This window comes from Neolamprologus brichardi, chromosome 18, assembly GCF_056152115.1.
Source record: "Neolamprologus brichardi isolate AB-2024 chromosome 18, ASM5615211v1, whole genome shotgun sequence".
In the NCBI taxonomy this organism is placed as follows: Eukaryota; Metazoa; Chordata; class Actinopteri; order Cichliformes; family Cichlidae; genus Neolamprologus; species Neolamprologus brichardi.
In genome coordinates this window covers 4,896,571-4,912,928 of record NC_142121.1, presented here as the reverse complement: position 1 = coordinate 4,912,928, position 16,358 = coordinate 4,896,571, and the positions used below count along the sequence as shown (strand labels likewise).

The following is a 16,358-nucleotide window of genomic DNA, read 5'->3' as shown; positions in this document are numbered from 1 at the left end:
CCATGTGTGTAAAGTGGTCAATAAAGAGATGCTGAAAAGCGTGTTCATGGAAACATCGTCGGGTCTGCTGTAATATGTTTACAATAAGACCTCTGCGCACAGCGTCTGCAAATCGGGGCTGTACGAAGTCACTTTCATCTTCACGCAGGACTGTAAGCTGTCGTCTGTGAGGCGTGAGCGGTGTTTGTTTTTAACATAGTTCACGGTGGAGAACAGCTGCCGACATAATGTGGATCCAAGATCCATAATCGGCCTACCTGGGGTTGAAAGTCTCAATAAATGCACGGCGTTTCGGCGGGTATACCGGCTTCTGCGAGTGTGACGCTTATTTTGAGCGATGAAAAAAATAATAAGATATAATTTTATTTTTATATTTCAAAATCACAATAATCTTCCAATTTAGAACTATAAGTTAAAAAAAGAACTAAACACAAATAAACTACACTTCAGCTAAATACTTCTAATTTATTTTCCCAAACCACCTGGAGCCGCAAAATAAAGACTAAAGAGCCGCGGGTTGCCGACCCCTGGTATATGGGATCCTTTGTTGAACCTCTTTTATATTATTTTTATTTTTATTTTATTTTTTCAATTTTTTATTTTGAGGTGTTGTGGCTTTGATGTATCCCTTTTCTAGGTCTAGACATTTGAGATTTTGTATAACATTTCTGTAATGAACAATAAAAATCTTGAAAATTGTAAATTGGTTCACCCTCCATGATGACGACACCAAATGCTACTATGACCATGACAGGTTTCAGGAGGAATGCTGTGCGTTTTGAGCTACAAGAGTGTTGCGAAACTGAAGCATATCGCTTCTATGTACACCTGAAAAGAGATGAGAACTCCGGAGAGCTGACGCACCTACCCCCAATTATCCAATTAGGGGCAATTAGAGGATATGTCTTTTACGTGGACCTTTACCTTCTTCTTTTCCTTTTTTGATACCAACCACGCCACGGGTGTTCCAAGTCAACAACTCCAATCTCTCAATAAAATAAAAATATAAATAATATAAAAGAGGTTCAACAATGGATCCCATATACCAGGGGTCGGCAACCCACGGCTCTGGAGCCGCATGCGGCTCTTTAGTCTTTATTTTGCAGCTCTGGGTGGTTTGGGAAAATAAATTAGAAGTATTTAGCTGAAGTGTATTTTATTTGTGTTTAGTTCTTTTTTTTTTAACTTGTAGTTCTAAATTGGAAGATTATTGTGATTTTGAAATATAAAAATAAAATTATGTCTTATTTTTTTCATCGCTCACACAGCGTCACACTCGCGGAAGCCGGTGTACCTGCCGAAACGCCATTCATTTATTGAGACTTTCAACCCCAGGTAGGCCAATTATGGATCTTGGATGTTAACTAAGAATATCAAGCCTTTAACTCTGGACAAAAGGTGTTCTTACCCACTTTCTCACAAATGCACACAAAGATTTGGCATGGGAAATTGTTTTAGAATGTTTACCCACAAGAGCATTCCTAAAAAGAAGGGAGTGTACAAGAAGTGCTCAATCCCCCAGGGGAAAGTGCAGAGAGGAGGAGACAGTCAGACACTTGTTTTGGGAATCTTTATTTGCTCAAAATGTGTGTTTTTTATTGTTTGTTTTTTTTTTGGATGAATGATCTGTATAAATGCAAATTAACGTATGAAAGAATAGCATATGAATTTTTGAAAGCAAACTGGGGGAGGAGTGAATGTTATTGCTGGATGATGGTGAATTTTGTTAAAGATGCACTTTAGAAGGCAAGGAATAGTTATGTCTTTAAAAATATGAAATACCAGAAAGATTTGTGATTAAAAGTGTTGTTTATTTGTTAAAAGATTATATTATAAAATAAAACCTCACTTTGCTAAAAGGAGGAGAATAAGATAAGTGTGTAAAGTTCCAGGAAAATACCAGAGTATTTGTACATAGTGGAATCATTAAGGAGAAAGCAGGCTTTTCTTTCCTTTAATTTTTCGTGATTTTAATTTTTTTTTTTTTACTTGTTTTGTTATTTTGTAAATATTGAAAAACTGTCATGATCCGGAGTCTGCGACTCTGAGTTTATGTTATTTTTATGCTGTGGTTTTGGTTATTTTGGGGTTCTGGTACGTTCCCTGTTCACGTTTCATGTTCCTATGTTCTGTGTTCCCCAGTCTGTGTGAAGTCTGTGTGTTGTGTCATTGCGTGTATGTGTTTCCTGTTGTATTGTGAAGGTCTGCGTCTTATGTGAGTGTTTTCAGTTTGCCTCCCTTGTCTCGTCATGTTAATCACTCCCAGCTGTGTCTCCCACCTGTGTGTAATCTCCCTGTGTTCTCTGAGTGTATTTTAATCGTGTCTTCTGTCGTAGTAGTTGCTGGTTCGTCTGTGTTATTCCCCTCCGTTTTCCTATGTATTCTGGCTGCATTACTCTCCCTGCATCTCCGTTTCATGTCTCAAGGTTTCAGGTTTGTTTTTGCTTAGCTTTTCCCGGTTTAGTTTACTCTTAGGTTTTGGTTTTTGTCCACCTCATCTCCGTTTGTGTCACCTTTTGGTTAATAAAGCTCGCTTACCACTCAAGCAGTCTGCATCTTGGGTCCATTGATATTCACACACGGCCTGCCTCGGCACCCCGTGACAAAAACACTATGTAAGCCTTGGTGGTATGTTTTTTAGATTCCTTCCTCTCTGTTTGAATGTGATGGGTGGCTGTGGTTCAATTTCTGGCTTCCCCTAGTTTGCATGCCAAATATCCTTGGACAAGATATTAACCCCCAAATTGCTCTCCAATGCATCCATGCGAATGTTAGTTAGAAAGCAACAATATGCTGGAGTGAATGGGTGAATACATACGTTGTGTAAAGCGCTTTGAGTGCTCAGAAGAGTAGAAAAGCGCTCTATAAGAACCAGTCCATTTACCATTTAATCTAATTTGAAATGAACAAATAAAATCTTGAAAAACTGAAAATTGGTTCACCAATTTATTTATTTATTTATTTATTTATATTTTTGTCAACATGGAGTGCCCAACAGTCTAACAGTTCTGTGGAAGCAGCCAGTGAAGTCTGGTGATGGTAGAGGTTGCGAGGGTTTTTCAAAGTGTTTGTTGTAGTGGCACAGGCAGAAGAGTTGGCTGAGGCCGGAGACTTGCATCACATACCTTAAACACTTCAAGCTGTAATCTAATGATAGTTATATAAGAACAGATGCTGCTGGTGCAATAAACTGTACATTTTACGTCCAATGGATGCATGATCTGATTAGTTGACTAATCGCAAAAATAATCAGTTGACTATCAAAATTGATTTGGGCAGCCATGTATTCTTCCCACACACCTTTGATTTGATGAAAATCAACCCTAATACTACAGCACACATTTTACATTATCTGCATTCAGATGGAGTGGGTGTTAGTCTGCTTGTGCTAACTGGGATATCAGTGTTTAAAATGGTCTGTTCAGGTACAGCAGGAGGAGTCAGAGTCTTCAGAGTCTGTAACCCCAGTAAGTGATTCAGAGCTTAAGTTGACCCTTTTCTGGAACCGAAAAACCAAAAAGAAAATGTGTACTTGCTTGACCTTTATGTAATTAATGGCTCTGAAATTGTGCCTGCGTATGAATGGAAATTTATACACAATTACACACACATCATGTTTTTAAGTTGTATGTGAGGCAGTAGAGTATGAGCTGTAGTGCTGAGCTTATATTCACAATAACTGTAGACAAGTTAAATAATTCTTTAAATGCTTTAAATATCAAAAGAATGATTGTATCATCAGTACTTCTACCGTTATTATATGCAAATAGCAGGAATGCACTCAAAATGTTCATTATTACTGGACAATCATTGGCAAAGGAATAACTGAACCCTATTTATTTATTTTATTTATTTAAACTCTGGTCATAGCATTTGAATTAGTTAGTAATCGACTGTTTGTTAAATCGTGTTTTGCTATTAGTAACAGATTTTTACTCTCATGAATACAATCTCCACAATCAAACATTTATAGAAATTGTATGAAGAACATAGAACATAAAGAATCTGATGGTGAACGGAAAATGAGTCAAGTCACACACTTGTATAAATTCCTTCTTCTTCTTGCCCTCCTCTTGCCAGTACCACTTGTATGAAATCACATTTATATAAGTATCATATAAGATATAAAATGCCCATTTGATGGGCATCCCAGAAAGTTGATTCTGTTCAGCTGGACGTCCTGGGTTATTGACTCAGTTTTTGAGTTTGTTTTGAACTTGTGATTAATTTCCTTGGAATTAAGAGATAATTTATGTGCTTCCTGAGTATCTTACTTTCTAGTGCCTCTGAGTTTGGTATTTATAATTCTTGATTTCTTGTTTTGTTATGTTGGTTCCCCTTCCATGTCTAGTCTGCCCTAATTGTGTCTCTGTGTTTGGTCTTCATCTTCAAAGTAATAAGCCCTTGTAGTCACAGGACGCTGCTGTTGCTAGTACCAGCCGTGGAAAAGTACAGGGGGACGGATTAGTGATGGGTAGATGAGGCCTGGTGGAGTCACAGTATCAACATTGTGTTGATACTGTGTTGGTGTTTGGCTCAATGGCGCCATCTGCAGGATTAAAAAAAACATTGATGCAATCTTAATAAAGAATGTGGAGAAAATGAACTTCAATCTGACTACTGGACATCAAATGAGTGATGAATGGTCCTGTTTAAATAACCAGCTAATGATGAAGTGCCAAATGAATAAAAGAAAAGTGGCTATTTTTGTTCATTTCACACTGACCAGGCTTCTGAACAGCTGATCTATTTTTGAACATTAATAATAATTTTTTGCACATCAGGTCATCCTGCATATTAAGCTCATAGCTCTTTTGCACACATCTCTGTTTCACACTTCAACATTGTCTTCTTTTTTGTCTTCATTTATTTATTTGTATTTTATGTTCTATTTCTATTGTATATTAATTGGCATCTGTGTGTGGACAGCAAAGAAAGAATTTTGTTGCACAGAGAAATGCCTTTTTTTCTTTGGACACATGACAATAAACACTTAGAATCTTAAAGCAAAACTCAGGGAAGCAGAGGCATATGAAAAGTAAGTAAAACAAGATGTCCATAACTGAGGCTCTAGAAACTGCCAAACAAAGACAGCTCTGGGAACTATAGTAGTAATATACCACGGAAGCAGAGGCCAAGAAAATAAATGGCCTGTTTGGATCCAAAGATCCATTCAGTGTGTACACTCAGCTACAAGGGAAAAATGTCACAAGGGCAGACCAGAGGGAATAACAATCAGGATGCAAGATACCTCCAGAAGATAAGACAGGTGTTGAGCACAGTAGGAATAAAATCCAACAGTTCAAGCCTGTACCCTTTCAGTTTATCACCCAGGTTAAACTGATTACCATCACAGATCTGACTTAAAAACAAAACAAAACCAAAAATTCTGCCCACAGTTAGTGGTTAGCACTATGGCCTCACAGCAAGAATATTTGGGGTTTACGTTGTTTAAATCCACCAGCTGGCCACGTGTCTGCGTGGGTTCTCTCTGGGTACTCCTGCTTAATCCAAAAGTCCAAAGACATGTCTGTGTCTCTTCTCTTTATATGTCTCTCTATATATATATATATTTAGCTCTCAAGTTGTTTTTCCTCTTTTTTAAAAATATATTTTTTAACGGCTAGCCTTTGTTTTACTTGAGTTTCAGTTCACAATTAAAGCTTTTTGTTGTGAAAGATTTAGCCGTCCTTGTATAATAGGAACCGTTTTATACACGGTAGGTGGCAGTGATGCGCCAGATCAGAAAAAAAAAAAACACCACGAAAAAGAAGTTCAAAGTTCACCAGGAAGTCATCCTCGTGTTTTTGTGGTGTAGTTACGGCATTGAGACAGGTGCGCACACACCAGAAAGTGGTTAAAACACCTTTTTCGGAGAAGTCATCTCATTGAACAGGTGAGTAAATATTGGTGGAGAGTCGGTGGTGGTAATGTGCTGTCGCCATCGTCACCGTTACAAACGTTGGATTTTAGCTGCTGTTAGCTTCAGTGTTTGCGCTAAAATGCGTGAAATTTCCGAGCTGGTTTCTGCCCAGTACGTTTATTTCGGAACAGCGCAGCGCCACCGTGTAAACACTGAATGTTATAGCAGCTATTTTAGATTCAGTGTGCGTGTAGTATCGTTAATAATCTGCGTGGTTAGGTAAACACGTGACTTCACAACGCTAGCCGGCTAATGGCTAGCTCCGTATGCTAACCTACTAGCTAACATCCATATACAGACGGGTCATTAAAAATAGTGACGTCATCACGTGTCTGAAAAGTAAATGTATAAACATTACACGTGGTTTTCTTTTTTTTTTTTTTAAATATACATTTTATGGTTATCACATAAAACAACGGTGAATGTTTGTACGTGAAAACGTCGTTTTTTCAGTTAATCTTGCATTTAAAAATCAGATTTTAAGGGCTAATTTTAATGGTATCGTTAAGAAGCATCAGAAAGGGCAAACAAAATCAAACATTTGTTAACAAATTAGACTTAACCAACTCCAGAGAACCAACTTTCTTTTAAATAAAATCTTTACGGCTAAACATCTCTACATTGAGACGCCTGTGATTTTTATTTTTTTTTTATTTTTTTTGTGCTATATGCTGAAAGTAAACATACTTGAATCCCCAGGTCCCCATGGCCTCATACACTTGCATCAGCTGCCGAGTAGCTTTCGCAGATGGTGAGGTGCAGCGTGCACACTATAAAACCGACTGGCATCGGTACAACTTGAAGCGGAAGGTGGCCGACATGCCTCCCGTCACTGCTGAAAACTTCCAGGAACGTGTCCTGGCTCAGAGGGCCGCTGCTGACCAGCAGCTGACCGATGCATCAGCCACTGAGTACTGCGCCATCTGCAACAAGAAGTTCTCCAGCGCCAATGCTTACCAGAACCACCTGCAGTCCCACAAACACCAACAGGCCGAAAAGCAGACCCTGCTCGCTGCCCAGAGGAGAGTGGAGAAGATGAATGAGAAGAACCTGGAGAAGGGGCTTAGTGATGAAAAGGTGGATAATGACGCAAGGAATAAGGCCCTGCAACAGGCGCTGAAAGAACAGCAGAGATCGAGCCCTGCCAAGCAAGACCATGCACAGACCTCACAAGGAGCAACAAAGCAGAGGACTGAGAAGGTGGAAAAACCTCCCAGGATGATGTGGCTGGAGGAGCAAGCCAAGAGGCGAGAAAGAGAAGAAGGTGGCACAGCTGGTGAAGGTGAAGGTGAGCAGATTAAATGAAATAAAAAGCATTTCTCAACAGTCTGAATGTCCTGCCGCACCCACAGAACATTATAAACTGAACGTTGACATCAACACTAAATTTAGAGGGAAAAAAAGCAGTGAAAATGTCATGTTGTCTTAGTTTGAATGTATTTCCATAAAAATGTTGCAGAAGACTGGGAGGATGTAGATGAAGATGATGAGGGCGATGATGGTGATGAGATGGAGGCAGATGATGAAGAGGAGGTGATGGATCAGGAGGAAGGAGAGTCCACCGCTCTGTCTGACACCCAACCTCCCGCTCTACCCGGCTCCATCCCCGTCACTGACTGCTTGTTCTGTTCCCACCACTCCAAGTCCCTCATGAAGAACGTCACACACATGACCAAAGTCCACAGTTTCTTCATCCCTGATGTGGAGTTCCTCGTAGATCTGAAGGGCCTCATCCGTTACCTCGGTGAGTTTTGACTGTAAAATTGCAGCAGCAAGGCTTGTATTGATATAATGGTGTAGTTACAGAAAGATGTGGTCAGGATTATCACATACATAAAAAATAAAACATGCTTTTGCACATGAATGTTTTTTTCTTTTGTGCTCTAACAATTTTTTAAAAATTTATTTGTTTTACAGGAGAAAAAGTCGGTGCTGGGAACGTGTGCTTATGGTGTAACGAAAAGGGGCGTTCATTTTACTCATCAGAAGCAGTACAGAGTCACATGATAGACAAAAGCCACTGTAAGCTCTTCACAGATGGCGATGCCGCCCTGGAGTTTGCAGACTTCTATGACTTCAGGTAATAAAGACATTTAACCAGAGCCTCTCTTTAATGTTTAGCAATTAGGGGTCCTTTTTTGTTTAGTGGGAATGGATATAATGCATCTTGCTTCGTTAAACCCATCAAAGGCTCATTGATTTTCACTTTTCTTTTGCCAACAGGAATAGTTACCCTGACAGAAAAGAGGGGGAGGATGCTGAAATGGATGATGAAGAGTTGGCTGATGACAAGAACCTGGAATATGACGACGAGACGATGGAGCTGACGCTCCCTTCAGGTGACTTGACATGAGATTAGTTTTTATAATTGGAGATCCTGGTCAAGTCTTAAATGTGTGTAAAGGAATTGTATTGCTCTATAAGCCATAACTCTAAACTTTTCATAGCTAACATAAAAATCGGCACCGATTTGGTTTTTAGTTGGTAATGGGTCACATTAGGGCTGCTCAATTAATCGAATTTTAATCATGATTACGATCTGGGCTTTCAACTATCATTAAAAATGACTGAGCCGATTATTAGCCCCTCCCTCATGTTTTACTCTCGCGCTGCTCCGTGTGGCAAATCGAGCGCACCTCTCTGCATTTCGAACACGTGTCACAACAATTAAGAGCAGCGGTCTCCAACCTTTTTTGCACCACGGACCGGTTTATGCCCGACAATATTTCCACGGACCGGCCTTTAAGGTGTCGCGGATAAATACAGCAAAATAAAACTAGTACCGGTACCGAAAAAAAGAAGATTTATTCATAACACACGTGAAAAGACCCAGGAAAACCGAGTAAACGATAAAAACGATAACAAAATAACGCTGAAAACCGATAAAACCCTGAAAACTATACATTTCACACCTGAGCCTCAACTCTCGCGGCCCGGTACCAAACGACTCACGGACCGGTACCGGCCCGAGGCCCAGGGGTTGGGGACCGCTGATTAAGAGGACCCGAGGGAAGCTCGGAAAGCTAAGCAGAAGTTATTTGGAGAGGAGAGTGACTGCTGTTGGTTGAAAAGAGAAGTAAAAAAAACTTCAGTGGTGTGGAAACATTATGGGTTCGCGGAGTCAGACGTGGATCAAGTAGACACAGTGTGTAAACGTTGCTACAGTGTCGTAGCTGCACCACAGAGCAACACTGCAAAGTTCACTAAACATAGATGTTTACATTACATATTGCAAACATTTGCAAACACTGTTTCTTATATTGCAAATAGTGTGCAAATACTGTTATCAGTATTTGCACACTATTTTATATTATTTTTTGACAATCTTTAAAGTCATTATTCAACACATTGTTATTGTTAAATAAATATCGTCAAATAATCGAGATCTCAATTTCAGTGAAAATAATCGAGATTATCATTTTTGCTGTAATCGAGCAGCCCTACGTCACATAGATTCAGGCCGCAATGCTGATTGTCCAAATTTAGATATATGCTGTGGTGTATTAACAACAACAACCATTCACCTGTAAAATAATCACATATAAACAATAATTAATATTTGTAGTCCTTTTGGTCAGGAATGTTGAAATAAGTTAATTTGCAAGATTCCACCATTGATTTTTTTTGATAGTTTGCTCCGTCTGAAGAATGAAAGTTACTTTCAGTTAACAAGCTGTTGGAATTTGAGGATTTTAGTAAGAGAAGAACACAAGAAAGATGTGATAAATTGAGATGATTCCAAAAATAAGGAATTAAGGCACATTCTGTAGTTTTTAGTCCTATGAAAATATAACCTGTTCAGACCAACTGCATCAGCTCATAATATCAATAATTTTATAATCATCCCTGTCTGAAATGCTGTGTACATTCTAAATTTACACATTTGGAACCTATTAAAAACAACAGGCAACATCTTAATGGGTTTAGTAAATTTGGAAAGTAATATATATAAGTATGTATTAACTTTGCCATTTTTGTTGGGATTTTTTGGATAGTAAAAATATTAAATAACTATTACTAAAATCAATGAAAGGGTGAGCCACCAGCAGTACATTTGGATAACTGCTTACTCACTGCTGGCCTCTTCTATTTCCTGTTGATCTTATCTTAAGAAGAAAAATAATTAGCACTTTATCGTTGTCTGATTTGCCTTGTCCGACTGGAAAAACATGGCTGAATTGATTGCTGCTGCAGAACTGCTGAGCAAGTCTTTCTTTAGATTTCTCTGTTGTAACAGAATCCATGTCTTTGCTGTGTTTCTTCAGGTGCTAAGATTGGCCACCGCTCTCTTATGAGGTACTACAAACAGCGGTTCGGAGCCCAGCGAGCGGTGGTTCTGACCCACAATAAGAACGCCGTTGGCAGAGTGCTCCGGCAGTACAAATCCCTCGGCTGGGGAGGAGATACAGGTAAGAGTCAGAAAACGCTCGTCAAAAAACAGGATTTCATTTAGTTAAGTTTTGTCGCAGCTTAATTTATGAATCACTTTTATGACTTTGTGACAGTACAGCCTGCTTGTTCAGCAATGAGTTGTCGACCCTGTTTCCAGGTCAAAGCCTTTACTGTGTTACCTTAGGCTTGTGACTCCTCCACATGCTGCGTAGACTGTGTGCGCCGTTCAGCAGTCATTCTACCCTTGGTGACCATTACTGTTAGCACTGTTCTTTTGTAGCAAGCTGAGCTACAAGATGATGAAGATGATGGTTAATCAATGATGTTACTATGTCTTAAAAATGCAATAGAAGAAAATAATGATTCTAAGTGTTAAGAGGTTTAGAAAAAGATGTGGCTGTGGAAAGGTTTTTAATAAGAAACATGATTTTCTATAGCGCAGAGCTGAATTTCCTCTGTTTATCCAATCATCTTTGAGGATCTTAGTCCAGATCATTATTCATTGTTGTATCGTTATGCTACAGCCTGCAGCATTATGATTTTCAGTTATTAATCCTTCCTCAATTCTTGTAAATAATACCCAGGAACTCCTGGCAGCTTCATTATTCAGCTGCTGTTGGTGATAAAGGTCAATAATAATAATAATTCCATTTATATAGCCTGATTAAAAACAGACCCAAACAACACACAGCTATACAATAGAATACAGTACAATACAATTTTATATAGCACATTAAAAACCAGAGGTATGCCAAAGTGCTTCACAGAACCAATTAAGAGCAATAACAGATACAAATACAATTAAAGCTGCAAGCAGCGTTACGAGGGCCCTCGCATCTCGGCGCAACGAGCCACGCCCAACACCTACAACCAGCATGTCCGATCTGATGTCACATTGATGGAATTCATGCATTTAACCACCAGCTAAAATTTCAAAAATTCATGCAAAAGAAAAGTTCATGCAAAGATTCCACAAATGGCGATGGACCGAGGAGGTGCCCAGTGGTTGTTATACAATCTAATATTTTGTTGGACCACCTTTAGCAATGCTGCAGACAGGCAGGCACACGGCCCCTACCCTCACTAACAGATGAAGTAGTTGATGTTCACAACACTGAGCAACACTTTCCAAATGTATATGTATAGTTCTTATCCCAGTTGTAGTAGTTTCATTTTTTTCTTAATTGTTTTCTTTGCTTGATGCAGACTATTAGTTTGAACCTTCTGAAACAGAATAATCTCTTTCCCACAATCATGGAATATGTCGTCCAACATGTTTTGGGGTTTTTTGTGTTTGTTTCTTCTAACCCTCCTGTTATGTTGTGGGTCAGATTGACCCAGAACAGAAAACATATCACACGTCATCTGCATCACTACAGAAAACCAAAAAAATAAAAATTATAAAAGAAAATTGTAAAATAATCAATGCCAGTGTTTCTGACACTTTTGGATGAGTAAATTTGCTCCGGGTCAAATTAACCCAGGAGCATAAATGGTATTCCTGGAAACCAACATAACAGGAGGGTTAAATGCGAAGCATCAGTTAGGACTGAAACATATTAGTCACTGTTAATTATGTGGTTCTTACTTATTTACTAAGTTAAACCCATTTGTAAACAGATTTGGTAGCTTTGCTTTGTTTGGCTGTCTTCTGTGGAACAATCTAGACTATTATGCACAGATAGGACCAACAACAGCGCTAGCTATTTGAAGTTAAGCCACACATGCACAAATGATTAACTACCATTATTTCAATCATATAACATTTATATTAATGTATAAAATGTCAACCTTTTTTGGAGTGGTAAAGGCATTTAAAAAAACACTTTTGCTCAATATTTGCAATTATTTAGCATTGAGACTCATTTTGGTAAATTTTAAGGAGTTCCAGCATTGTTTGATGGCTTTAGATGTCTTTGGCTTTGCATGTTTCTCCTCTCTTTGCTGCACACTTTAGTGGCCCTGCTCCATGCAGCTCATCGCAGACTGTCCCATTTGGGCTGTTAAATAATGGCAACAATTTTTAGCTTTATTACTGTGGCCAGAAGGCGAACGTGTTACATTTGACTTGCAAATAACTATGAAAATGTATATTTTAAGAAACAAAAATGGTCACAAGAATCATTTATGACAAAATGTTAGCTTAACTGTTTTAATTTAAATCTGTGTTATTTGCTGCTGTCTGTAGTCGATGTGACACCTTGTGCTCATTGGTTATCAAATTTTAACTGTGAGAAAACCGCTGCGATTTGATATTCTGACACACTGCTCACAGCTATGTTACTAACTCCCTCATCTTTCTGTCTCTTAGGTAACAGTGCCCTCAATCAGAAACAGAAAGACATGCAGTATGTACAGATGATGAAGTCCAAGTGGATGCTGAAGATGGGCATAAGCCACAACACCATCAAGCAGAAGCACTTCAGAGCCCAAGTTATGTTCTAAACTCGGACTGAATAACAGGACGGAGCTAAATGAGAACTGGACTGGCGAGCTCTGAAGTTTAACATCTTCACTAACTCCAAGAAATCAGGCAGATGTCCTTGAACAGTGGTAGGAGCAGAAATCGGGCTCGTCAAACACACAGACTGTATGAAAAGGATGGATGTGGCCATTGTGTCACTCACTGGTTTGTGAAGTCTTGTTTTTAAGCCTCAAACACAGAAAATTGTCAGTCACACTTTTAAGCCAGATGTCATAAGTAATGTGTGGATTAGACCAGGAAACCAAAAGATACTACATGGTTGTACTCTGGATCCTTAGTTATCACAAGGTAGCCAAGACCTCAAATTATTTTCTTCTTCATCAACTATTTTACTCTAAATACGACCGAGATTCCCAAAATTTAAAATGTTGTGTTAAATATGAGTTGAAACCAGTGAATGCTCATCAGAAAAGGTCATAGATAAAGTGAAAAAAATGCAGGTTTCAAGCATTTCTCCATTGGATGCACTCATCTTTTGTGTACAGCCTATACTGAAAACCGGATTACAGTCATTCTGTTGCGTTTAAAGTAATGCACCAATGCCAGTTTTGAGGTTTGACGATTGCAGGGAGTCTTTGATGTGGTAAATCTTTATCTTTGATCTTTGATAAAGCTTCTTGAATTTTTTTAGAGCCTTTAATTTACCTTTGTAAAAAAAAAAAACATCTGTCATCTCTCAAATGCTGCTGTACAAAGTGCAGGTTCTCTGTAAATCTCCTTGAAATCGTGATAGAGATCCTGGAAGCTCTTATCGACTTCATTTTGAAAACAGCCTGTTTGAAAACAGATCAAGGACACGAATCACACTTATGAGTTCTTTTTGAAATTACATAAATCCTGTAAAAGCTACATTACATAAATGATAAGAAACTGTTTTAATACTTTGGACAAAACTTATTTAACTGATAGGATTTCATCTTTATCGTTCAACATGATCGGAACCAATTCAACTAAATAAATGTTTGATATTTACCGCATACATCGCAGTCTTCTTGATGCAATGTTTCCTTACTTTTTATATTTTGTGTTTAAATAGGAAAAAAAACCTGAATCTTTAAAATCAGCATTGTTTTGTTTGTGCTTAAATCAATCAACTCCTCATCATTTCAGCAATGTGACGATTGCTTCGCTTCCAACTAGATGAAACAGGCCCTTCATATGAGACATACAGTCAGGTGCATACGTTTTGTACAGTTACCACAGTGGATTTTGAAACAAAAAAATTATTTATAGTTGGGCAAAAGAATGATATCTGGAGGTTTCTTCGTCTTAACCCTTTAAGACCTACCATAGAACCAAGTCCGCCAGAGCTTATATTATATTTTTACATGCTGTGGAGCCATTTTTGGGAGCATTTCAAGTTGCTATACATCAATACAACCATTACAGCCTAGATTTTAATAATATGTATGAATTAAGTGCATAGTAATTACATAAATTGCAAAAAAGTGCAATAAACTACAAAAAAATTTAAAATCGTTTTTGTTTTTTTAACATATATTTCTAGTTAGAGAAATTTAAGAGGCTTATCCCTCAAAACTGTAAATACAAAAAAGTTGCACAAAATAGTTTCCCACCACAGGAAATTTATTTTGAGTGTCTTCATAGTTTTATTTTTGAAATACACCAATTTTTATACACTGCAGGAAAAACGAAAATAAATATTATAATGCAAATTTGCAAAAAAGCAGCATATGCATCAAAATAAACTATTTCCAGCAGTGCAATATGAGTCCTAAGCTTCCCAGAAACCACACAGAAAGTCATAAAGTCAAACATAACTTTTAAAAACACCAGTATAGGCTCATGAGGTCCGGACGGTAAAAAACTACATTTCCGCGAAAATGACGTCACTTCCGGTTTCGGGCAGGTCATGGCGGACATGCGATAGTTCGCGCTGACGTCTAATCCAATGTAGGAAGTGTTATGAACAGCTGATCGGATCGGCAAAGCGTGTTTCTGGAATATTATGTTTTTGTTGCTGCAAGTGCTTTTTATGCAGTTTTTGCAAAACTATATGTGGAAGGAAACTGACCGAGGACAAGCTGATGGCATAAGATGTAAGTACAACTCCTCCGGTTTCATATGCAAAAAAAATATTGCGCTAGCTTACGTGGTTGCAGAGCTACCGGGATTTAAAAATAGTTACGCAAAACAGCGTGCCCGCTCCCACCAGTTTTAAAGGGTTAATAGCGTTCTGTTTCTCTCACGTCCCTAACTGTTGTTCGGGGATCGTCTGATTGTTGGGGGTTTTCAATCTCAGAAATCGGGTATTTACATTGGAATATAAAGTGCCTTTCAGCCAATTGCTGATGTAAATGGACACTTATGCTACTTCAACATAATTCTGTTCACCTAAATATTTTGAAGACAGCCTCTTAGGCCCAAAACTAGTCTCAAGATCAGAGCTTCTTCAACAGCAGGACGAGGACTTACGTGGTATCGTACAGGTGATTGCAATGTTGTGGTTGACGGATATACAACTATCATTAAGTCCAGTTCACACCAGTGGTTGAAGTTGGCAGTTATGACATATTTACTACCACATTTCTCTTCTTTGTTTCCCATTTATGTTTTTCTATCATTTTTAATTCACCACAGTCAGAGAAGCAACACCTCACTTCACAAGTATGTACTCTTATCAATGACACTTGGATGCTTGTTACTATATTTATTCATTTTCATTTATGAGAAATTTGAAAACACTTTTTTTTCCTCACTGTGACATTGCAATTTTCCTCCCATGATCACTCTGCTGCTTTCAGATACGTCAGATTTATCAATGACTCTGAGCCTCGTGCAGATGATGTAATCGAAAGCCGATTGGGCTTCGGCAGGATGCTGACCCACCGCACTGCCACATTAATGAGCTCAGTTACTCCATTTGTTTGTGGTGCTCCACTTTATCTTTGGCAGGCTCTCCACTTCCTTTCGCCGGCTGGGAGAGTGTTTGCGGCTCGATGGTTTCAGGGGTTTAGGGCTCTTTGCCCGTACAGCACACCACTGTTTGACATAGTCGACAGGAAAAGCAGAGGAGGAGGGGCCATGCAGACTGGCCGACGGCGAGAAGGAGACTAATTGATCAGGATGACGTGGAGAGGGACGGGGCAGATGGCTAAGGAGCGTTAGCACTGTGGAAGTCATTGGAGGAGGTGATGCTAACTAGACAGACTTCTTTCTGATGGTTGATACAAGTTGTTTTAGAAGCTGATGATATATAACACGGTCTCATTGAACATTTTTGTGACAAATCTACCTCAGGGTGTTTTTGTGAATTAAAATGGAATTAAATAAACAAAATTCATGTAAAGACCCCTCCTCCCAAACTAATTGGCAGCTTATTTTCATTAGGGGGTGTGTTTTTTGTTTCATCCGCTTAAATTGAGTGATTAAAGAGATTTGAATGATTGGATCATAGCTAGGCTTGATTATCTTCCCCCTCACTTTCATGGAAATAATTATTTTTAGTGCTGGCAGCATGGCTCCAGGACAGCAGTGTCCATCAGCCTGTCCACCAGTTTAGTCCAGACTGAGATGTCTAAGATCATACTGGCACTA

At 38.7% G+C, this 16,358-nt stretch overlaps 1 protein-coding gene across 1 annotated transcript; it reads left to right on the top strand.

The window, feature by feature from the left end:
* The first annotated feature begins 5,746 nt into the window (after positions 1-5,746).
* On the top strand, positions 5,747-13,777 carry znf622 (zinc finger protein 622). Its single transcript, XM_087832181.1, has 7 exons — positions 5,747-5,896; positions 6,623-7,211; positions 7,383-7,667; positions 7,841-8,003; positions 8,147-8,262; positions 10,189-10,332; positions 12,627-13,777. The coding sequence occupies exons 2-7, from the start codon at positions 6,629-6,631 to the stop codon at positions 12,758-12,760; spliced, it is 1,425 nt and encodes a 474-aa protein (XP_087688307.1). The 5' UTR covers positions 5,747-5,896; positions 6,623-6,628; the 3' UTR covers positions 12,761-13,777.
* The last annotated feature ends 2,581 nt before the right edge of the window (positions 13,778-16,358 follow it).